This window comes from Apodemus sylvaticus, chromosome 21, assembly GCF_947179515.1.
Source record: "Apodemus sylvaticus chromosome 21, mApoSyl1.1, whole genome shotgun sequence".
NCBI lineage: Eukaryota > Metazoa > Chordata > Mammalia > Rodentia > Muridae > Apodemus > Apodemus sylvaticus.
In genome coordinates, this window is record NC_067492.1 from 35305629 (window position 1) to 35329216 (window position 23588).

Genomic DNA, 23588 nt, shown 5'->3' on the forward strand with positions numbered 1-23588 from the left:
GTTCAAATACAGGAGCCTTAGGGTACCTTTCTGATTCAAACCACAGAGAGGTGATCTTTTTACCCGGTAAAAAGGCCTGCTATGGAGTGACCATGGGACAAGATCTATTCTGTGTAGCACAGGGGTTACAACCTGGGCAGGAACTAGCCTGCCTGGGGTCAAGTCCACACCGGGCCATTCTAACACATACAGTGCAGAGCAGCCTCAGGAGGGGAGTGTGTCCCAAGGACTCCTGTGTGTGTTTTGTTCTCCCTCTGTCTCTGTCAGCCTGGCCACCAAGGCCTTTAGTTTTTGGAGAGTGCTCTGTCCAGCCCTCTGGCTGCAGCTCTTGGCTTCCCTGAGTCTCTGGGTCCTTGGATTTCTTTCCTCTTGGCACGTGTTACAGAGGCTATGAGGGTGCTGAGCCCACATGGTAGGCAGTCGTGGGCTTCTGGGAGCTGCTGGGTAGAAAGCCGGAAGTGTACGTCAGAGCTGTGAAATCTCAATTATTGCCATGCAAGTGCTTGGTAGCCATATGAGCTTGACTGGGCCTGGTGCTTTGAAGGTGACAAGTGTGTCCAGAGAGTGCCTTTCACTGTCTCCCTAGGACTGGTCATCTGTAGCCTCTGGCCTAGGAGGGAGACTGAGAGGACAGGTCTGTGTGATGGAGGTCTGGTTGAGTTTTCTTCTAGGAAGATTTAGACACCCTGGGAATCTCTCGACAGGAAGGGCCCTATGTTGTCCTGTGTATCTGTGTGACTGGCTTGGGGACAAGTCTGAGGTAGCACTGGCCCCTGGGAGGGCTACATCTATTTGCAGTTCCCAAGGTTGTCACCAAGATAGGATGCACCAGATAACAGGGACCTTTGGGAGGCCTGTAGTTCCCAAAGTTTCTCATCCCTTTTCTAGAGTGACCTGTGCAACTGTGTATCTGCCTCAGAGCTTCCAGCCAGGCTCTCTGCTCTCAGGCTCAGCCCCTGCCCAGATTCACCGCAGACCCCATCTATGAGGTAGGGACCTCCTCCCTACCGCAGGTCCACATATACCAGCTCCTTGATACCAGAAAGGTAAATGGGCTGCGGTAGGGGCACTCTTGGCCCCAGTGGACGGGTGGCACTGTAGCCTGTGATTTGGTGACCTCACCCACCCACCCTTCTCTGGCCCTAGAGTCAGAGCATATTGGGGTGGGGAATCCCTGGAGAAGTAATCCTCGGGGCTGAGGCAAACCTTAAGGCATCTCTAGCTGACCTCTGGGTAGGTCTTTCTTTCTTGTGGTCTTCTTCCTGTCATCAGCTACAACCATCCTGAGTGGTCAGCCAACCTCCTTGTCAGGACAGTGGTGGAAGAACAACCAGCCTGCTCTGCTCTATTTCCTTACCAGGGAGTAGGGGCAAGGCCAACAAAATGGCAGGGATGCATCCCAGATCACACAATGGACCGGAGGACATGTCTTGAAATACCCACTTTTACAACTTTCTAAGCTACCTTTCAACAGTGTCCTCTACTATAAATTCCTGGGCCTCCCTGGGAAGGAATGGTCAGGCCTGCTGCATATACCTCCAGATGAGGCAAGAGGTGCTGGTAGAGCCCAAGCCGGACTAGGAATGGTTAAGCTGATTTTCCAGGGTGTGCATAGCTTCGCTGTGAGGATGACTGAAGTTCATTCCTCCTGTGCCCTGGAAGATGAAATATGGAAGCCCCAGAAATACGGATCCTTGTCATTTCTTCCCTGTCACCTGGGTGCTGGCAAAGTCCCACGTAGAGGGTTGAGACTTGTGGAGATGACTAAGAGCCGGAGCCGTGGGAGGCTGGGTAATCAGCAGCGTCAAAACTTCCATTGCTGTTTGCAAACAAGGGCCACCCCCAGAGGAGAAGGACGGGCTACGGGAGCAGCTGGCAGTGGTGGCAGTGGCTGAGGCAGACATGTCACCAGACTGCCGGTGGTCAGGCAGGGGAGCTATGCATTCTAGAAGGAAGCTTCTTTGACCCAGTGCCAACCCTGGCCCCGGCCCCAGCCCACAGGGGTTCCCTTTCTAGGAGTAACTGATGTTTTGCAAGCACCCTGGATGTAGTTCAGGGTGAGGTGGGAACAGGAATGATGCGGGTTCCTTTCAGGGTTTCCCTGTGCGCTCCTGGATCCTGGCTGATGGGATGTCACATGACTGCCTGGGAAGGTGTCTAGGACCAAAGAGCAGGTTGGGGAAGGGGAGCCTGAGCCACTGCCTTTAGCCAAACCCACCCAGCTCAAGTGACAAACACTTGGTTTGAGCACCTGGAGGTTGCCAGCCTGACACACCCTGCTCTTGACAGCCATCTCTCAGCCATCTCTTCCGGTCCCTCCTCAGAGAGTCTGCCAGAGAGAGCATTCCAGATCCAAGGGAAGAACTGTAAATTCCTGTGAAGATGGTTCTTCTCAAAAAGCACCGCCAGCAACAGAGTTAATTTGGTACGGACCTTCTGATGGCAATCTGGTAACACATAGGAAGCAACAGGAAAATGCTCACTCAGGCTCTGTTCTGGAAGATTCTCTGAAGCCAATAGCCTCTGTTCCTTATTCTACCCCAGGGGGTCTGTGTGTGGGGTCAGAGAGCACATTCTTTATAAAAGTGAAGAGGGGGAGCTATTTAAATACTGACTCCTATTAAATGGTGGGGTTCACTCGGGACTCAGCCCCTCAGTGGAATATTATGCAGCCATTTGAAAACAACAACAACAACAAAAAAAAATGGTAACAGAACTGGGCATGGTGGTGTAAGTCTGTAATCCAAGGGTTTTGGTAGGTTGTAGTTGAAGGATCGAGAGCTTTTCTTAGCTACATATCAAGTTTGAGACCAACCTTGGGTGCAAGAGATTCTCAAAACAGTAAAGCAATGAATTAGCCAGGCAAGCTGGCTCACATCTGCATCCATCCGATGCCTGGCCCCTAAGCTGCTTCTAGCCACTGTCTGAGTTATCGTACTATAGATTGATACATCCTCTTAGCCTGTTACCAGGAAACTGGGGACCTTTTCAAACTCTGTTGACTTCTGTTATAATTATACAATTTAAAAACATCATTTTGCACACACCTGGAAATCCCAAGTACTTCAGAACTGGTAGCGGAAGGATTTCTTTCTTTCTTTTTTTTTTTAAGATTTATTTATTTATTTTATGTATATGAGTACATCATCATTGCTGTCTTCAGACACACCAGAAGAGGGCATCAGACCCCATTATAGATGGTTGTGAGCCACCATGTGGTTGCTGGGAATTGAACTTAAGACCTCTGGAAGAGCAGTTGGTGCTTTTAACTGCTGAACCATCTCTCCAGCCCAAAAGGATTTCTTTTCTTTTCTTCTTCTTCTTTTTTTTTTTTTCGAGACAGGGTTTCTCTGTGTAACCCTGGCTGTCCTGGAACTCACTCTGTAGACTAGGCTGGCCTTGAACTCAGAAATCCGCCTGCCTCTGCCTCCTAAGTGCTAGGATTAAAGGTGTGCGCCAACACCACCCAGCTGTCCCAAGACATTCAAAACTTAATTTTGTGTGGGCGCATGCGCGCACACACCATGATACATTTGTGGAGGTCAGAGGTCAGCTTCCACTATGGGTGCCAAGGACTGAACTCAGGGTTGGTGGCCAGCACCTTTATCTAATAAGCCATTTTGCAGGTCCTATAAACAAAAGTTTTCAAAACACTACCAGGGCCTGCTCAGTGGTGGGAGGCACTTCCCTAACCTTTTTTTTTTTTTTTTCAATACCTGGAGCCATTAAAAACACAAAAGCCCAATTAAACACCAAGACTTCAAACAGGGAGAGATTAATGAGGGAGAAGGGTAAATGGGCACACTGAGGCACAGATGGTGAAGATCAAGGGCATTGGGAGGAGGGTGTGAAGAAAGAGTCAGGCTTAAGGATGAGTCAGGGAGGTGTTGTGGGGGGCCGGGGCTTGTATGGTGCCTCTCCCAAGGGTCACTCCTGTATTTATTTACTTATTTGTTTGTTTGATTTTGAGGCAGGGTCTCACTCTGTAGTCTTGGCTGGCCTGAAACTCATTTAGCTCCAGAGTACTAGGCACACACACACACACACACACACACACACCTCTTCTTCTCTGGGTCACTCTTGCTAAATCTTTTTATTACCTGGTATAAATACATTATCACCCCCTGTGTTTGCATTCCTCTCATTTTTAGACTGCAGGAGCTGATAAGGGTGAGAGAGTCTCTGTTTGAATGCCAAATTCCTCAGCAGGTCAGAGGTAGATTTTTAGCTGCCCTCCCATAGGACAGCCAATCGAAGGAGACTTCTGGGACAATGGGGACAAGCCATGAGCTCTGAGAATTTCAAAGCATGTTTGCATCAGGCAAGGATCGCCTTTCCCCTTCCTACGGTCCCCCTGAATTTCATCCCATTGATTTGACTTTTAGAAAGTGGGGCACAGGGGCTGGAGAGATGGCACAGTGGTTAAGAGCGCTGACTGCTCTTCCAGAGGTCCTGAGTTCAATTCCCAGCAACCACGTGGTGGCTCACAACCATCTGATTCTCTCTTCTGGCGTGTCTGAAGACAGCTGCAGTGTACTTATATAAATAAATACATCTTTAAAAAGGGAGAGAGAAGTCGGGCGGTGGTGGCGCACGCCTGTAATCCCAGCACTCTGGGAGGCAGAGGCAGGCGGATTTCTGAGTTCGAGGCCAGCCTGGTCTACAGAGTGAGTTCCAGGACAGCCAGGGCTATACAGAGAAACCCTGTCTCGAAAACACCAAATCAAAAAAAAAAAAAAAAAAAAGGGAGAGAGAAAAGAAAGGGCACAAAAGGATTGGGTATGGAAGACAGAGGAAAGTTCTTATCCCTTCAGGAATCCCCGGTCCCTATGGGAACTGAGTCTGTAGCCGACAAGGGCTGGAGGAATAGATAGTCTGGTCAAGGGTGGTCCAAGTCCCCTTTTATGCTCAGGCTAAATACACGATGTGGGACTGGGTACAGTCTGCTCTTACCTCCCTTCCGCCATGATGGATAGTAAGTAGTATTAGAAGATGTGGGTTTCACCCCGCAGAACCACTTAATATGAGAGTCAACTCTAGAAGATTCTCTTACTTCAAGGGACTGTTACCTGGATACAGAGGCTGTAGTAATGGCTCCTTGGGAAACTGAGGTTGGAGAATTGCTTCCTCCAGCACGAAGAGGCAATAAACAGTCTCCCCAGATGCAGGAGCTCTTTCTGACCACAGTAAAACAGCTGTCCAAGGATCCTTCTGTCTGCTAGGAATTACCCTTCATTTGCATGGGAGTCAAATCCAGCCTGTTTCCTGCATCTTGCTCTCTGAATCCTACGTGACCCGTGTATACTTGATGAGTTGTCCTGTATAGGACACCAGGCACCGGGGTGAAACTTTAGTGCGGTTGTGATGTCTGGAAAGGGACCTGTCCTCAAAGTGGGACTGGTGTGGACAGAAGAGGCCACAGCGATGGCCATGGTGGTGGGGGTGGCGTATGTGCCCTTGACAGGGATGGGGAGTCCTGACGCTGCTCCTTGTGAGTGAAAGGGAAGGTGAGCTTGCTGGGCTTGCACAACCCGAAGGTCATCTGAAATGGCTGAGATAAAGAGGAGGGAGGTGGTGTGTGTGTGTGTGTGTGTGTGTGTGTGTGTGTGTGTGTGTGTGAAGAAATGAGGCCTCCTGGCATCTGTGAAGGCTGCAGCTGACTAGCCAATAAACCTCTGGAGACTGAAAAACTGCCTGCTTATCTGTGGTGGACTTTGGCCATTGGGAGAAAGAGAAAAAAAATCACAGCAGGGTTTTCTGGGTTCTCCTTTCAACTTCCCTCTAAGGAAGAGCTCCTGGGCTCTTGCATACTTCTGATAGATGGGTGAGGGGTTTTCTCGGCCTTTGGGCACCTAGAGAAGCCACTGCCACACCCTTGTCCTGCAGGGACCGGGTGTAGGTTTGCAGGGTTCTGGCGGCTGCCTTTTTGTGTCGCTCTAGACAGCCCCACCTTTACCCTAAAGCAGGAAGCATCAAGGCCAGGGGGGAGGATTCTAGGAAATCTTTCACTTTTCCCATGGTTAGGAGAGAGTTGGCAGCCTCCGTTGAAACTGCCAGAGAAAATAAAGTCGTTTCTGGTGACACTCTTAACCAGCAGACTTTGAACTGAAATCTTCCCTTTGGCCTCCCCAGTGGCTAGAATGACAGCCCTGGGCCACCAGGGCCATCGGGGTGAATTCTTAAATTCTTTTTTTTTTTTAAGTTTTTTTTTTTGTTTGTTTTTTGTTTTTTTGTTTTTTTTTTTTTTTATGTATCTGAGTACACTGTAGCTGTACAGATGGTTGTGAGTCTTCATGTGGTTGCTGGGAATTGAACTCAGGACCTCTGCTCTGTCTGGTCAGCCTCGCTCACTCCGGTTAACCTTGCTCGCTCAGTCCCTGCTCACTCTGGCCCAAAGATTGATTGATTGATTGATTTTTGTTTTTCAAGACAGGGTTTCTCTGTGTAGCCCTGGCTGTCCTGGAACTCACTCTGTAGACCAGGCTGGCCTCCAACTCAGAAATCCACCTGCCTCTGCCTCCCAAGTGCTGGGATTAAAGGCGTGAGCCACTACTGCCCAGCCCAAAGATTTATTTATTATATTTAAGTACACCGTAGCTGTCTTCAGACACACCAGAAGAGGGTGTCAGATCTCATTATAGATGGCTGTGAGCCACCATGTGGTTGCTGGGATTTGAACTCAGGACCTCTGGAAGAGCAGTCAGTGTTCTTAACCACTGAGCTGTCTCTCCAGCCCAAATTCTTAAATTCTTAACAATCATTGGACGATTAGTTTTTACATTTGGAGCTAGAGCCTTGCTGGAGTTTTTAAAGTGCTTCCTCCTATCGCCTCGGCCTTTCTTTCTCCTTCGTTGGTGCTTCCAATGTTCAGACGGTGGCCCTTAGGTACAGCACACATGCGCACATCCCTACAGGACTCAGCATCTCAGCTCGAACCCATTCTGAGTTTGCGTTTCCTCTCTTGAACACGTGCACACTGAGGTGCCCATTCCAAGGCTGATCAGTGTGGACCAGGACCTTGCTGCTAAAGAGCTTAGCACCGTGCCAGGCACTATGTTCACTAGGAATAAATGGTGTCTATTATGTGCACAAAATAAAAGGACCAGGGCTGTCCTAAATAAACTGTTGGCAGCGCTTACCCCCAGTGGGTGGGATTACGGTCACAGCAAACATCCATTACTTTTCTAATTGGAGAAAAGAGAACAATAAATGTTTTTATTAGTTAAAAAAAAAACCTGACTTTGGCTTGCTAGAAGGAAGTGTCCCCTGACATTAGTGTCAGTGTCCCCATCCTTAAGGAAGGCAAGGTTTCTGCTTTTATAAGAAAACTTAAATGCTGGACAAACCCCACAAATAGAGCATCCAACAGAGGAGACAGTGCTTGCTTCCAGCTGTGGGCCTACCGGCCTGGCCTGGCACCGGGCACCCTGTGGGGCCTAAGGCCTTGTCTCTGTTTTGCTCCAGATTCTTGATTCCCAGACAGCGCGGCTCAGCAGCAGAAGCAGGAAACAGGCCCATCAGAGGCAGCGTGGCCCTCCCTAGTTCTCTCCTAGGCCATTCCTAGCAAGCCTGAAGGGGTAGACCCCCCACCCCACCCCGCTCAGGTTATCTGGGGACCATCCTTCTCGTCTCTGCTGGATGGGCTCCTGTGGCACATTCTCCTTCCGCACCCTGGAGTGACCATACTGTGGCTGGAATAAACGCTTCTCTGTTTGGGAGACAAAGAACAGAGTAGTCCTCTGGGTCAGCTGTCTCTCTTGGCTGGCTGAGCCGACTCTCCCCCAGGCCTCTTCTGAGGCTCCTAGGCGCCCCAGGAAGGAGCTTGAACGACAGACTGTGGGGCTGTGGCACTCTGAGCTGTTTTGCCAGGAGCTTAAGGGAATGTGTTACCTTAACAAACCCCAAGCATGCTGCTGGGGTGGGGGTGGGGGGAGGATATTTATTGGTTGGAGAGCAGGGGTTCAGCGGGAGAGGCAGTATGGCGGGCGAGGCGCAGAGAGAGGGTGCATGCTTGTGTAGTACTGCAGGTGAACCCGCGGTGTGTGTGTGTGTATGCTGGTTCTCGTGTGTATGCTGGTTCTCCTGTGCAAGAGCACGTGTGAGTTCGCTAAATGAGAAAAAATGTATTAAGATGCCAGTCTGTGTGTGTCAGATGTGTGTGGATCCTAGCTGGAGTGCGTGAAACTTCTGCAAGGTTTGGGGGCGGAGTACAAACCGTTTGAGGGCGAGTGTAGCTGTTTCCCAGCGTTAACTCCTGGATCCTGCGGGCTGGGTGAGGGCGAGTGTGCAGGCACGAGAGCGTGCAGTGGAGGGGGTGTGGGCCTGCTCTGCAGGCACGGGCAAGGTGCGCCTGGGCTCGTGCACCAGCGGGTGAGCGCACAAGTGTGTACCAGCCTGTGTTGGGTGGAGGGGAGGTAGGCTGAGAAGGGGAGGCACGCGCCTCGGGTGGGCGCGTGCGCGAAAGGGCGCGCGCGCCCCCCCTTAGCCCGTTGCCATGGGAACGCGCCGCGGCCCGAGTTAATCATTTCCTGTGGAAAGTGCGGGAGGGGCGGGCACGGGGCGGGCCGAGGAGGCAGCGGCGGCGTGGAGCTGCCTCGCGCGGGCGGGCCGGAGCGGGCCGAGCCCGGGGCGCTGCGGCTGCGGCGGCGGCGCTGGGATCCTGTGTCCGCTAGGCCGGTGAGTCGGGGTCCCGGCAGGCTGGGGATGGGCTGGGACCGGCTCTTCATGGCGCGCCTAGTGGGCGCCTCGCCCGCCCTGCCCGAGGACCCCTCTTAGCCCGACCAGCGGCGGGCGCAGCGATCAGGCCCCAGAGACCCGGCTGTGCTTGGGGGTGGGTGGGGGTGTCCCACTGTGTCGTCCACCCGGAGGATCTTGCCCGGACCTGGGCGTGAAGGTGGCACGGCCTCTGGGGTAGTGTTACTGAGACCCGCTCCTGATCTCCTTGGCATGGGGAATGAGCAGAGTCTACCTGGGAGCTGCGGGTCAACCAGCGCACCCCCTTCCCCGGCATGGGTCGCTTCCAGGAAGGCTGCTGTTTGGCCTCTCCCTCTCTGTCCCCGGGTAGTTCTCCTCCCTCCCCCGGGCAAGGCCCGAGGTGGGGTGCGAGGTGGGGTGCGGCAGCCCCTAGGTTAGGAGGGAGGGCCTCAGAAATACCCTCGCAAGCTGAGAGGAATCAAGTCATTGACAGCTGCGGCTGAGGAATCCCTGCAGGGAGGGGAGCCCAGAAGCTGTCTGTCCCCTCAGCCTTTCCACTGCAAGTAACAGCAGAACTCTGGCTGACACAGTCAGTGAAAGGCCTGGTCTTGGAACATTTTAAAGAGGAAGCTGGATTTAAATTCTTAAGTATTATTTGTCACCCTTCCAACACACACACACACACACACCCTTCAATGCATTTCTCAAGCTAGGGCAATGGGACACCCCTAGCTCACCTTCCTCTGTGTCCTTCTGCCCCAGACTGGGTAAATGTCCTTCTCCTCATCTGGTAGGATTTATTCCCCGTGCCCTTCATAAAGGGGCAGTCTCCTTGGCCAGAGAGAGTCATTCGCTAGGAATGCAGCCCTAGAACGGTTTTGTGTATTTGAGTGGCTGGACTTCAGGGTTTGGGGTGGTGAGTTCTGCTGTCTGTATGGGTGCCAGGGAGCACAGAATTTGAAATCTGGATGCCCTAGAACATGTGTGTGCCAGGGATACCCTAACCCAGTCTAGCCAGGCCCCCTCCCCCAAATACTCACCCAGGAGAACCAAGCTATCTCCAGCGGTGGTGTATAGGTGACTATGAGGTCTACACACACACACACACACACACACACATACACACACACACTGTCTTTACCCTGTCTCTGGTTTAGGACAGGAAGAATGCAGATCTACCATCCTTGGCTAAACCCAGAGAAACACATGCCCCTCCCCCAGCCATCTTCTGCATTCACCCACCAATGGGCCAGTGTGCCAAGAGAGTGTGCATGTTGGGCTCTTTGCATGGGCCAACACGTCATACATGTATTGTCTGACGTCAGCCAGCCCTGAGAAGTGCAGTTTTCACCACTTGATACGTGAAGATGAAAAGGCAAAGAGCAGGTAATTAATTCTCCTAGGTGGCAGAACCAAGGCTTGACCCACTCCGTAGTTCTACTCCATGATTTCCAGGTCACCAGAGGTCCCAGGACCCCAGACCCAACACCTGTGTAAGGAGAGCGTCGTGCTCTCACTTCTCTCTTGGCCCACAACCCTGGGCTTGTTTGAGATTCCTTGATACTTCTGATCTCACACCCGGGCTTCCAGCTGCTAAATTGAGCTGCTTTTTCCTCTTGGGGACCTAGCACACACCCTTCCTCTTTCTTCAGGCTGCCTCTCCAACTTCCCTTCTGAGAGCACAGAAATATGGTCTCCGGCTTCTGCCCTCCTTGATGGAGAAGCTGATCTCTCCTAGAATCCTCTGCCCTTCCCGGGTCTCCGCTGGGCAGGAGCACCTGCCGAGGATGGTCCTCCTGGCCTCACCCACTGGCCTGCAGGGTCGGCTTAGCGCCAGGTCGCCTGGGGAGGGCATTTGTATCCGTTCCTCGTGCTTCTCCCACTTGACACCCATCTCACGGCATCCGAGGTACGGGGCTACTTCTGTGGCTCTGCATCTTTCTGACCTGACCCCTTTCTCCCACATTCCTGTCCTCTCCCAGGGAGCACCCCATATTGTCTTCAGTCAAGACAGGACGAGACCATGACCATGTCTTCAGTACTTGGCCCTAAGAGCATCAGGTCAAAAGTCTTCAGTCTCCAACCCCAGGCTCTTGCTGTTTTGCCCCCTGTCTCTAGATGCTCTCCCTGTTCCTGCCCCTCTGTCTACCCCCACACGTCCTCATAGGCCTTTTCCAGTTCCTTGAACCACTTTGAACCTGCAGTGTAACCTAGGCTGGTCTGGAACCCGCAACCTTTTGAGTGCTAGGGAAGGGAGGTGTGATTCCCCCACACCTAGCTCTCCCTTGGCTTTTCTTAAAAGGGGCCCCCCCAGGGCTTTCTTTTACTCTGCGATGGCCACCTGACTGTCCTGCCCTTCCTACTCATGCTTCAGTCACTTCTGAGGACTCCTGCTACTCTCAGACCTCCTGCCTTCACACACCTTCCGACCCCCAGCCCCAGCCCCAGCCCCAGCCTTGCTTAATAGCATTAATCTCGATTAAGAGTGATCCCCTCAACTGGGCGGTGGTGGCGCATGCCTGTAATCCCAGCACTCTGGGAGGCAGAGGCAGGCAGATTTCTGAGTTCGAGGCCAGCCTGGTCTACAGAGTGAGTTCCAGGACAGCCGGGGCTATACAGAGAAACCCTGTCTCGAAACAACCAAAAAAAAAAAAAAAAAAGTGATCCCCTCTCACTCAACCTTGCAGGCTACACCCTCGCTTTTTGTAATAGTGACTTTTAGCTCTGAGTCTTGGTGGCTAGCCTGACCTCTGGGCTTTGGTTCATGTGTGTGATGTGCGTGTGTGCGTGCGCATGCGTGCATGCGAATGTATATGTATATACATGTGAATGTGTGTGTATGTGTGTGCATGTATATGTATATACATGTGAATGTGTGTGTGTATGTATATGTATATACATGTGAATGTGTGTATGTGTGTGTGCATGTATATGTATATATATGTGAATGTGTGTGTGTGCATGTATATGTATATGCATGTATATGTATATACATGTGAATGTGTGTGCATGTATATGTATATACATGTGAATGTGTGTGCATGTATATGTATATACATGTGAATGTGTGTGTGTACATGCATTTCAGGATTATCCACTTAGTAAGGCATCATGGAGCATGTGGGTATAGCATGTGGGATGAGCGCTAGGGTGGGTGGGGGGATGAACACTGTCCAACACTTGTCCTTACTGCCTGGCAGGGAGTGGTCAGTGCAGTGAGAGTGGGGAACCTGAAGATGGCCCACAATCCAGGTAGCTCTGCAGGAAGTCCCTTGGGTGCCCAACTCAGTCTTCAAACTCCACGATGCCTTTTTGGTCTGACTGGCATCACAGCCTGCATCTGGGGCAAACATTTGGTCAGCTCAAATATCCTTGAGGCTACTCTGCACATAGTAGGTACAAAATAAAGTGGTTTTTTTTTTTTTTTTCAGTGAAGAAGATGGTAACTCAAGGCCAGCCTGGGCTACATAGCAACACCCTGTCTCAAACAACCAAACCAAACCAAGACAAAAACTCCCAATCCAAAAATTTGTGCTTGAACTCTCTATCCATTTGTTTGCTTCCTATCCTGGACCAGTGCTCTTCCCACACCAGTGCTCCCAGGACACTCACACTTCTCACACCGGTGCTCCCAGGACATTCACACTTCCCACACCATGTGGCACCTGGAAAGTCCCTCTGACCTCCTTGTAACCTGTCCATACTTCGAACATTTGTTATTTCTGAGACAGGCCCTCACTATGTAGCCCTGGCTGGTTCTTGCTGTGTAGACCAGGGTGACCTTGAGCTCATAAAGCGATCTCTGTCTTGGGAGTGCTGGGATTAAAGTTTAGCACCATCACTTCAGTATAAACCTTTACCGACCACCAGAGCAGGAAGTGGGAGGCCCCTGGCTTCTGCTAGGTACCCAGCACATAGTAGGCACTCATCAGTGATTCTGAACTAGGAACGGAATGAATGCCCGGCAGGGTGCCTGACACACCCTCAACTCTGAGTTACTTGAATGGGTGAATGAACTGGCCCTGAGAATTTGCTGAATGTAAACCCAGCTTGCCTCTGGCCCTAAGCCAGCTCCTCCTGAGCCCCTCCTCAGCGAGAGGCTAATTCTCAGAGCATTAGCTGCTGGGCCACTGGCTTGGGACACAGCCCGAAGGCCGAGACTTAAGCAAGCAGCTGAGTCTAATTAGAAAATGAGACCTCGTGGAGGAAAAGGATTAAACTCACCACTGGTTGGAGGCATAGTCCCGGAGCTGCCCCGTGTGTGGCTGCTGCCCCGTGTGTGTGGCTGCTGCTCTGTGTCTCCTCTGGCAAATCTTCACGGAGGGTGGCACACTCACTGACCTGCTCTTCCTGGCCTACTTGTAGATGGCATGGTCAGTGCCAAGCACCCTGCTGTGGGCCCAGGGTCCTTAGGGGTTGCTACACTTGGGACGGCTATCCTGGGTAGCAGGTGATCCTTGTTTGTCGACCCTTTCCAGATGGTGCAGCGTGTGGACTAACCACTCCTCTTAAAGCTCCCTTCCCCTTGTTCTCTCTGCAGCCTGCCCGGCACCCAGAAGAGGTTGCTGAGCCCCGGGCCATGGTCCCCTCTCGCAGGACGTGGAACTTGGGAGCCACGCCTTCACTGCGGGGCCTGTGGAGAGTGGGCCGGCTCCAGGAGCCCAAGCCCGGGATGGCTCGCCCCGCCCCAGCCAGCCCAGCCGCCCGCCCTTTCCCACACACCGGCCAGGGGAGGTTGAGAACTGGTGAGTCCGCATTTTTAGAATGCCTCTTCATTTCCCTTCCTTCCTCCAGATCCCAGAGATGAGACTGAGGCTTCTCGCGGTTCCTAAACTCAGTCAGAGCTGTCAGGTAATTACAGGGTAGCCAGCAGCCCCGAGCCGGCTGGGCGTGGAGCGCAGCGCAGCGCAGCGTCACCGGGTGCTCCTTCCCTGCGTCCAGCCTGGGAGGAGGAGAAGGCTGGGGCCGGTTAAACTTTAACAGTCCGTAGCCCCGCGGCATCAGCTCCGTTCCCGCCAGCCGAACCAGGCCAGGGATTCCGAGATCTCTTTTGGGTGCCTCTAATATCAGCTGAAGGCGGTAAACAAGGTAGGTGAAGCGGCTGACCTCCCGAGTGCCCTGCTCAGCCCGACACCTGATTCTGCCGGACTGCCCTGGGCATCGTGAGGAGCCAGTGTAGGCGGCCCCAAGTGTTACCCAGCAGGGTTTGGGTGCCAGGTCCTGGGTTTTAGGTGTCAGACAGCCAACGGCTGCTTTCAAAATGATCACACCAGCAGGTCTATGGTGAGAGGGTCCCGGACCCTGGGCCACTGCTGTGCCCTAGGGAACTGTCAGCAGCCAGCTTTCTGGGTCACGTCCCAGGTGCTGAGACTGTCAGGGAGCCAGCGGCTCCTCTGTTCTGGGTAGGGGCAGAGTGTGGGGGTGAGGAGCCGTCTTGACCCTTTCCCTACCTCTGTGTGGGCAAGCAGGCAGGGTGCCCTGGTTGTGTGGGAAGGAAGGGTTATCCTGGAGAACGGCCTCCAGGTGTTAGCTACCTTTTGCTCCTGACCTACAGGGAGATGTGTCCAGATTGCCAGTCTGGCCCTCTGGGTCATGAGCCCCTTAGTATAGGGAAGAGGGGGTGCACAGAGGTTCCCAGATGACCCCCCTCTCCCTTTCTAACTGTAACACATTCACCCTGCCAGCAGGCAGCAGGGCAGTACTTTGAAGATCTCCCAGCTTCTATAGTTGCCCAGGGCTGCTGCCCCCTTATACTCTGGGCGCCTTCAGGCAAAGCAGGGGTTCTCTGGGTCAGTCAGAGCTGGTTGTTTAAAAGGGGGAAAGGATGGTCTTTATAAGGTTGTCCCCAGTGTGAATAAAATAGAGATGAATATGGCTTTCCTGGTTTAAAAAACTTTTTTTTAACCTTAGAAAACTTACTGAGCTCTTCATCTATTTTGCGTGTGTGTGTGTCTGCTTTTGAAATGAGTACAGTGACTTAAGAGACTTATGACCACTTTATAAATTTTGGATAAGCCAGGCGGTGGTGGCGCACGCCTATAATCCCAGCGTCTGGGAGGCAGAGGCAGGCAGATTTCTGAGTTGGAGGCCAGCCTGGTCTACAGAGTGAGTTCCAGGACAGCCAGGGCTACACAGAGAAACCCTGTCTCGAAAAAACCAAATCCAAATAATAAATAAATGAATAAATAAATAAATAAATGATAAAGATCAAGTGAAACCTGTATGTGATAGGCAGGCACAGGCTTGGCACGCAAGAGAAAGTCTCAGTCAAAAAGGGTACCCGAGTCCCCTCCTCAAATCTTCCTGCTGGTGTTACTGTCATTTGGAAAGAGAAGGTCAAGCAGGGTTGGGGTATCGGTGGTTTGAATACAAGGCCTGCATAGCACTAGGCCTGTTAGCCAGCCATTCAAGGTCTCTGGTTTTCTGGTTTTCCAACAAGGGAATGCGCTCCACCTGCCTGGGTGTTTATGATGCCAGTCATTCTCCTAATGGCTAATATCTGTAGGTCCTTCAGGTTTTATCAGTGTGGGGACTTCCTGTTCCTAGCCTTCTTTGAGCCTCACTATGGGGTTGCCCTCAGGGTGTTAGTTTAGCCCAGGGTCATGGCTGTTTTGTTTTTGTTTTTGTTTTTTTAAAACCACTGGGCTTACTTTGATTGCCTGGAACTTGCTATGTAGACCAGGCTAGCCTTGAACTCACAGAAATCTGCCTTCCTTCTGAGGCTAGGATTAAAAGCATGTGCCTGGTGGGAAGGCTGCCATTGAATCCATTCTTCAAAATCAGTTTACTTGATTTATTTTCAAATAAATGAAACCTATTATTCTAGTTTTAGTTGTATATGTATATTTATCTGTGTGGTTAAATGCACATGAGTACGGGTACCTTACAGAGCTAAGAGGTTCAGATCCCTTAGAGCTGGACTCACGGACAGTTGTGAATCACCCAGCGTGGGTGCTGGGAACAAAACTCCAGCCCTTTGCAAGAGCAGTGTATGCTCCTCCGCTGAGCCACCTCTCCAGCCTGTGGCTGTGTCCATTTGACAGTTAGGCTAGTATTGTTTCCCAGCCTGGCTAGGTTGGAGGAGAAAGGGTGTCCTGCCCCAGAGGATACATGTCTAGAAATAGCAGGGGCCAGGCTACCCAGTGTGGAGTTGGTCTTAATTAAGGCAAGGGAGAAATTGCCACCTAGAGGCAGCCAGGATAATGAAGCTGTGTCCCAGCTCACTGGTGTTCTGGCCTCCTCTTATAGCTCTCTGCAGAGGAGCTGATGAATAAGCGGGGACCCCCAAATCTACTGTGGCAACTGGGGAGTCCCTAGCAGGGTCTTGGGTACCCTCCAGGGAAGAATCTCAGGGTCAGATGGGGCGGGGGTCGGGGCAGAAGCTGAGCTCAGTTTGCTTTGGCCAGCAGCCAAATATGTCATCTGTCTGTCTGTCTGTCTTTCCTGAGACAGGGCGTGGAAAAGATACCCTACCCGGTGGCGAGGAAGACTCCACTTCCCGGTCTGCTGCTCGTCCATCTCTTGCACAGTGTCGAGCCCTCAGTGTGGACTGGCCTGGCCCCAGGAGTCCCCACAGACTCTACCTGACCGTGCAGGTAAGCTCGGGCCATCAGATGCAGGGGCGAGGGTGATTTTGGTCCTCTGGACTCTAGCAGTTGGGTCCAGCAGGGAGGAGAGCTGGAGACTTCCTTCCCAGGCACCGGTTCTGTTGGCTAGCCCTTTGCAGCCAACAGAGAGTAACTGCAACAGGCTGCATCACAACTTATCCCAGGGGAGATCTCTGAGGTGACAGGAGTGTCTCAGGCACACCCTGGCTGAGGTGGGAAGTGAGGCCTGTGCTAAGGTTTGCAGAGCTGGAGGAGATACTGGGAAAATAGGCTGTGTCGGGAGAGCTGTTTACTACGCCTGTGTGGACAATGCCTCTGTGCCCTTGGTTGAGGAATCAAAAGAGGGCTAGGCTGGGTGTGGCACATGCCTTTAATCCTAAAGGAGGCCAGGAGAGGCAGATCTCTGAGTTTGAGGCCAGCCTGATCTACAGAGCAAGTTGTAGGATGTCCATCCAGGGATGCAGAGACACTGTCTCTCACAGAGTCCAAAGGGAGATGGTGGGGCATGGGGAGCTGCTTTTCCTTCCAGTTGTCAGTGACTTTCAAAAGGCCTGCTTACTGTGTACCGGGGTAGCAGGAGGATTTGATTGTAGAAATAATATGAGTTAGTGGTTTTTTTGTTTTTTCGAGACAGGGTTTCTCTGTGTAGCGCTGGCTGTCCTGGAACTCACTCTGTAGACCAGGCTGGCCTCAAACTCAGAAATCTGCCTGCCTCTGCCTCCCAAGTGCTAGGACTAAAGACATGCGCTACCACTGCCTGACGTTGAGCTAGTGCTTTTTATTTCAGTACTGTTTTTGGAACTCCGGCATTAGATCTCATGTCTCAACAGACAGATACCGTTTTGTATGAATTTTATAGACAAGGACACATGGAGGAGAGGCGCTCAGAGCTCAGAGAGGTTAAGTAACTTGCTGCTGGTCACGCAGTAGGCTGAGATCTGAACTACCAACCAGAAATGGTATACAAAGGTGTAAAAAATATGTTATAAAGGTGATGGTGGTGGTGGTGCATGCGTTTAAGGGAGGAGGAGGTGGGCAGATCTCTGAATCTGAGGCCAGTCTGACCTACTGAGCCAGTTCCAGGACAGCCAGGGCTACCTAGAGAAACTCTGTCTCAAACAAGCCAAATAAACAAAAATCCCCAAATGGTGCAAAGAATTCAAAGAACGCATGGTAGAATCCCTGGAAGCTGGGCACCCCTCGGGGTCCTTCTGTGAAAGGTCTTCATCCAGTTATCTTACTTTACCGATACCAGTGGTACGGTATTTGTATTTGCTGTTTCACATTAGTCTACGACCTGCTGTTTCCCTCACGGCCAGATCTCTTCATACACGTTAGTCATGGAGATCCCCATCCATTCCCTTGCACCACTGCATAATCTTCAACTTAAGATTTCCCCCATAAACTATAACCAGGCTGCATGTGCGCTTATAGCATGGAGAGCCCTGTGCTGGCTCATCCCAGCACTACCGAATGACGATGAGATGACGGTGATTACGGTGGTGATGGTAAACTCCTCCTCGTCTGCCCTGTGTGTTATCTCTGATGACAGTGAGCTCCTTTGACGTTCAAGTCATGATGCTGCTCTTGCACGGATTGTGTGTACGTGTGGGTGTGGGGTGTGGGGTGCACCTGTACAGTTAGAGAACAGCTTGTGAGGGTCAGCCCTCCTCCTGCATAGGCTCTGGGGATGAGAACTCAGGGCGTCGGGTGCCTTCAGCATCGAGCCATCTTACTGGCCAACGTCAGTTTGTTAGTTTAGGATCTCACTCCTTAGCCCCATCTGGCCTCAAACTCAGAGCTCTGCCAACTCAGTCTCCCAAGGGCTGGGATTAAAGGCATGTGCCACCATATCCAGCCGCATTAGTTTGATGTGTATCAGTGTTTGCCTACATATATGTATATGCACCACGTGTATACTTGGTACCTGCTGCCCAAGGATGCTAGAAGGACTGAGATCCCCGTAGCTACCACATGGGTGCTGGGAAACGAACCTAGGTTCTCTACAGACAGCAAATCTGCTGACATGCCGTGTCTAGAACTAGTTACCAACATGAATTCCCACATGGGTGCTGGGGACTGAGCCTAGGTACCAAGGCAGCAAGGGCTCTTATCCACGGAGCCATCTCTCCAGTGCCGGCATTACAATATTTTGTAAAGATTCATTTCATTTTTATCTGTATGGGTGTTTGCGTATGTCTGCTGCCTACAGAGGCCCGAAGAGGGTATCAGATCTGCTCAGTCTCTACTTATGGTCACGAGCCACCATCTGGGTCCTGAGAACAGGACCTGGGTCTTCTGGAAGAGCAGCCAGCACTCTCAACTGCTGAGTGGTCTCGTCAGCCCCCTGTATTGGTGTTTTAATATGTGCGTTTGCTGAACAACAAGTTAGAGATTGGCCGCTTTGTGCCAATGCGTCCTTAGACCGGTGCAGGGATGCCGAGAAGGGAAATAGGAATGGAAGCCCAATAGAGGCCCCGGAGAGTCACCAACGACCTCACCCGTGAATACAAACAGGAGAGCACCAGGAACGAAACTTCAGAACATGAAGTGCCATGGTTATCAGGGGGTGTTGTCTAGTTTCCCCTAAGAGACAGGACTCATAATCCCTCCCAGTCTTTATAATTTTGAGACAGGAACCCCCCTCTGTAGTCTAGGCTTGTGTGTAACTCGTGGAAGACACTCACGTTCCCACGTGCTGTGGTTTTAGGCATAAGCCACCGTGCCTGGCTTTTTCTCTGAGCATCTGATGGAGACACACACACACACACACACACACACACACACACACACACATATCCTGCCTTTCTGGGGAGCCACTGTGCAGAAAGCCAAGTACAGGCAGTGGGCAGGGTGGGTGGTGAGACGCACACCTTTGGGCCATCCTCCCTCCAGTGGATGCAGGACCCCAGGGACGATGGCGTTTAAGGGACAGCCTTTGTTTCAACTTGTTTCTTGGTTCTCGTGAGATTCTTCCGAGAGCTGAACGGACCATACTTGTTTTCTTTGTGAGGTCTTCCCAGAGAGTGGGTCTGGGAAGACAACAGTTAAGGAAACCAGAGGGAAGTTAAATCCGGAGGCTGTGGTCAGGAGCTGCAGCTCAGCTGGGTGGGGGCCCTGCTCTTGATGATGGGGTGCCTGGCTGCTGCTGCCTCTGCAGCTCCGCTGTGCTCCATTCAGAAGCCGGTAGTGCGGCTTCCAAGTTCATGTGCTTCCCCCCCCCCGCCCCCCTCCCCCGCAGAGCTCCGCCGGAGTTATGGGTATGGATGTATGCCGAAGTGTGCACTTCGTGCCAGGGCCACGACCTGCAGGTCATGGGCTCAGTCAGTCCAGCAGTTAAAGACTGAGGTACCTCCAGGACGCCGCAGAAATTCCCAGCCCCCAGGGACGCCTGTCCTTCCTGTGCTTCAGCCAGCAGCCCAGAAATAGTGTAACCTTTGCTCCTGTCTGAAGGCAAATGGAAAGTTCCAACTGTTGCCGGCCCTGCCCCCTCCCCCCACCTCCCCCCAGCCTGCTGGAGATGGTGTAGCAGTTGGTTCAAGGGTGGGGACAGAATTAAGCTAAGGAGAAATTTCCTAAATACAAGAGATGGAGGGAGGAAGAGGCCGAGGGTGTGGCTGAGGGGGCACCTCCTGGGCTGATTTTCACTCTTGTCAAGATTTATTTAGGCCTCTTCTTCAACTCCTCCTTCCTCTTCCCCCCCCCCCCAAACCTCTTCTTGCAAGGAAATTAAAAAAAAAAAAAGATTTATTTATTTTATATATGTGAGTACACTGTCACTACCGTCAGATAGGCCAGAAGAGGGCATCAGATCCCATTGCAGATGGTTGTGAGCCACCTTGTGGTTGCTGGGAATTGAAGAGCAGTCAGTGCTCTTAGCCACTGAACCATCTCTCCAGCCCTTGCAACTCTTTTGATCTGCTTGTTTGTTTGTTTGTTTGTTTGTTTTGGGTTTTTTTTGGGGGGGTTGGTTTTTTTGAGACAGGGTTTCTCTGTGTAGCCCTGGCAGTCCTGGAACTCACTCTGTAGACCAGGCTGGCCTCAAACTCAGAAATCCGCCTGCCTCTGCCACCCAGAGTGCTGGGATTGCAGGTGTGCGCTGCCGCTGCCACCACCCGGCGTTGATCAGCCTTTTGATGCTCAAAGTTAGAAACTATAAACCGACCGTAGCTGCCGCTGCGGTGCCCCAAGTTCTGGCACTTTAAGCGTGCCTCCACTGGCGCTAGAGGGTGGAGATTAGTGGTTCTAGACTGAAAAGGGAGGGAAACAGGTTCAGAGAGGGTGCAGAATTTGTCCACAGCCACACAGCAGGCAGGTGACATGCTGTCTCCCTGGGCTTCGCTCTCCCTGTACTGAGCATTAAAGAAGAAAATGTGTAGCACCTGGCTCCAGGATGTTCGCACAAGCCTTCAATCAGTCGTGAGAAGGCAGAGTGGATCTCTGCAGGTTCCAAGCCAGCCAGGGCTACAGTGTGAGACCCTGTGAATAAAATACAATGAGATTAACACTTGACTTGAGACATAAAAGCATCTTCCCAGATGCTCTGTGGACATGATACAACAAAACCGCAAGTTCTTCAGGTGAAAAAGTCGGCCCTCAGATGGGTCCAGCGTGGCCTGGAAGAACCTTTCTGCTCAGATCCTTCTCCCCTGTTGCGAAGTTTATATTCATTCCCCAAGTTCAAATTTCTCTTGTTTCCATGACAGTGGGTCTCTGTGCGTGCACACCCTTCCCCGAGCACATAACCGGATCCCGCTGCCTGTGAGCTCTCCAGTCCGTTTCTCATCCGTGTCTTGTGTGTTGTTACCCTTAAGTGGGTTCACACTTTCCCACACCGTCCGGACCCTTGCTTGGTGTCTTCCTCTGTGAGCTACCGGGGATGTCTCCGAATGAAGCATCCCCTTCACCACTCCACTCACCGGCTCCAGCCCAGCCCCCTTTGCCTCAGTCCCTTGAGCAGAACATGGGGTCGCATTGCCCCAGGATAGCCCTGTGGGACACAGCATGAAGGAGGCAGCATGGTCGTTCTTCTGGTCAGACGGACTCATGTGTATCCTCCTAGTCCTGGGAGTGCCACCCTTAGGTGGGAAGCTGTCTGCCAAGGTGTCATAGCAGATGACACTACAGGGGAGTGCCCTAAGACTGTTGCGTGTAGGCAGGACGGGATAGTCACCAGCACGGAGGCTTGTTGTGAACAGGCTGCTCACGTGTTAATGACTCCTCACCCCTGGAGCCTGTGGGGATAGCACAAACTTTATCTGGGGAACGTAGGTTCTTAGAACCTTTCCAACTGGTGTGGAGACTGACTACAGCAGGACCCAGGAGTAAATTACTGACATCTTTCTGTAGGATGTTAGTCTGGCTTCCCGGATTCCCGGCAGGACTCTTTGTCCACAACTCCTTGGTGACGACACTGCTGGGCCCTGGGACCAGAATGCTCACCACCCCAGGGCAAGGGTGTCTCCTCAGCACAGTCCCCTTCATGAGAGGATTCTGGTTGTGTCTTGGCAGCAGGCCCTGCGGGACAAGGGGTGCGAGAGCAAGAGTCAGGGGACGAAAGAAGACAAGCTCCTGAAGAGGCAGGCGCCGGCCCCCAGGCGGGACCGGGAGGCCCCAGAAGCTGGTGGTACCATGAATGTAGAGAAACCAGGTAAAGGAGGTCAGCCCCACCATCTGACACACTCTGGCTGAGCTAGTGCAGGAGGGAGACCTCTGCCCCACGGCTGGAGTGGCTCAGCCAGACCGGCCACCTGACGTGAACCTGAGACACTGACCGGCCTCTTCTAGATCCATGGACAGCCTGTGTCTGTCCTCTTTCTTGTCCTGTCCCTTGTGCCAGGGCCACCAGGGCCCCACCCAGTGATAAGAGACTTTGGCCACTGGAGGTTGGGTTGGGTTTCCCTTCTTTTGTCTTTCCCCAGTGCCTACCTAAAGCAGGGCCCGGGAGCAGCCTCCCGGACGCCACCCGGTCCCTTCGACAGTGGCCTGGCTGTGTTCTGGTGAGAAGATCCGGAGGCCAGGGATTTATTTGCCCTCCCTCCAGGCTGAGGAACCCAAGCCTGCAGCTGCATTATCCTCACCACTGTGGCACCTAGAGCTAACTGGTTTTAGAAGTCTCTCCAGGTTCCTTTGCTGTCTTTTGGGTTTTCAGCAGTAGGTGCTGGCCAACACACATACACACACACACACACACACACACACAGAGAGAGAGAGAGAGAGAGAGAGAGAGAGAGAGAGCGAGAGAGCATCTTAGGAGCCTAGGGGCAAGGCCAGGAGTACTGGGGAAAGGTGCTGCCTCCTCAGAGCCTGTGTGCCTGAACTTGCTGAGGTTGTTGGAGGCGGTCACTCCCTCCTGAGTCTGAGCCAGTGCCTGTTCTGTATGAGCCCTGGTCCACCTAGATTCAGGGCAGGCATAGGGTGTGGGTAAGCAGTGGGCAGTCTGGTTTTCAAAATGGCCACCATCTGGCCAGCTAGGTGGGGCAAGCCCAGAGAAGGAAGGCTAGGTCCTCTTAGCAATGAGGCCTGGCACAGCACCTGAGCCCTGGGCCCTGGGCCCTGTGGTGGGCCGTGCCTCTAGAAACTGACCTGCCAGGTGGATCTTCCTCAGCATGGGGCTTGTTGGGCACCCTTGGGCCTTACCCTCCTTTCTTCCCATTCTCAGTCCTCCCTTGGCTTCTTCAAGAGTATTTTTTCCACTACCCATGACTGCAGGTTCCACTCAACTCCTGGCCCCCTTATGCAGGTGCTGAGGTCTGGAGCTCAGACCTCCCATGACAGGAGCTGTGTCATGGATGACATACCTGTGATACCAATGGGATCCCAGCCACTTTCCCAGGGCTGCTTTGGGCCTAGGTACATTGTCCCTGTTTCACACAGGAAGAGCCTGCAGGGTCCCTCCCATGTGATTCAAGAGGCAAGACCAGCTCTCAGCCAAGCCCAGCACATTCTGTCGCTCACCAATGCCGTCTGTGGCCATACTGATCACATGTCACCCGTGGCAGCCCCGTGTGCCAGCCTAGAAGCATCGGGCTGCCCTTGGTCCCTCTAGAATAGATCACAGAGGCTGGGCCTGCACTGTGTGACTTTCGTGCTGTGTGTCACATGCAGAGCCACACAGCTGGGGCCACTTGCCCAGCACGGGTTGTCCAGCCCCAGATCTCTGCGGGAAGAGGACACTGGCCCCACCCATGGGGGGGGGCTAGCTAACAGCTGCTGCCTCCCATTTCCCTGTACTGCTCTGGGGCTTTGCAGAACTGTGGTCAAGGCTTGCTAGTATGGGGGAGGGGA

General features: G+C 52.5%; 1 protein-coding gene across 4 annotated transcripts in view; it reads left to right on the forward strand.

Moving 5' to 3' along the window:
- Nucleotides 1–8568: 8568 nt before the first annotated feature.
- Nucleotides 8569–23588, forward strand: part of Kifc3 (kinesin family member C3) — a 35652-nt gene continuing 20632 nt past the window's right edge. The window contains exons 1-4 of one of the 4 annotated variants that reach the window (XM_052167374.1): nucleotides 8569–8676; nucleotides 13235–13439; nucleotides 16147–16289; nucleotides 21813–21951. In XM_052167374.1, the coding sequence (XP_052023334.1) occupies nucleotides 13274–13439; nucleotides 16147–16289; nucleotides 21813–21951 (448 nt within the window). In that variant the 5' untranslated portion in view covers nucleotides 8569–8676; nucleotides 13235–13273. Of the gene's footprint in view, nucleotides 8677–13234; nucleotides 13440–13670; nucleotides 13783–16146; nucleotides 16290–21812; nucleotides 21952–23588 lie in introns of those variants that run through there. The other 3 variants (XM_052167373.1, XM_052167376.1, XM_052167375.1) reach the window with 3 other exon arrangements.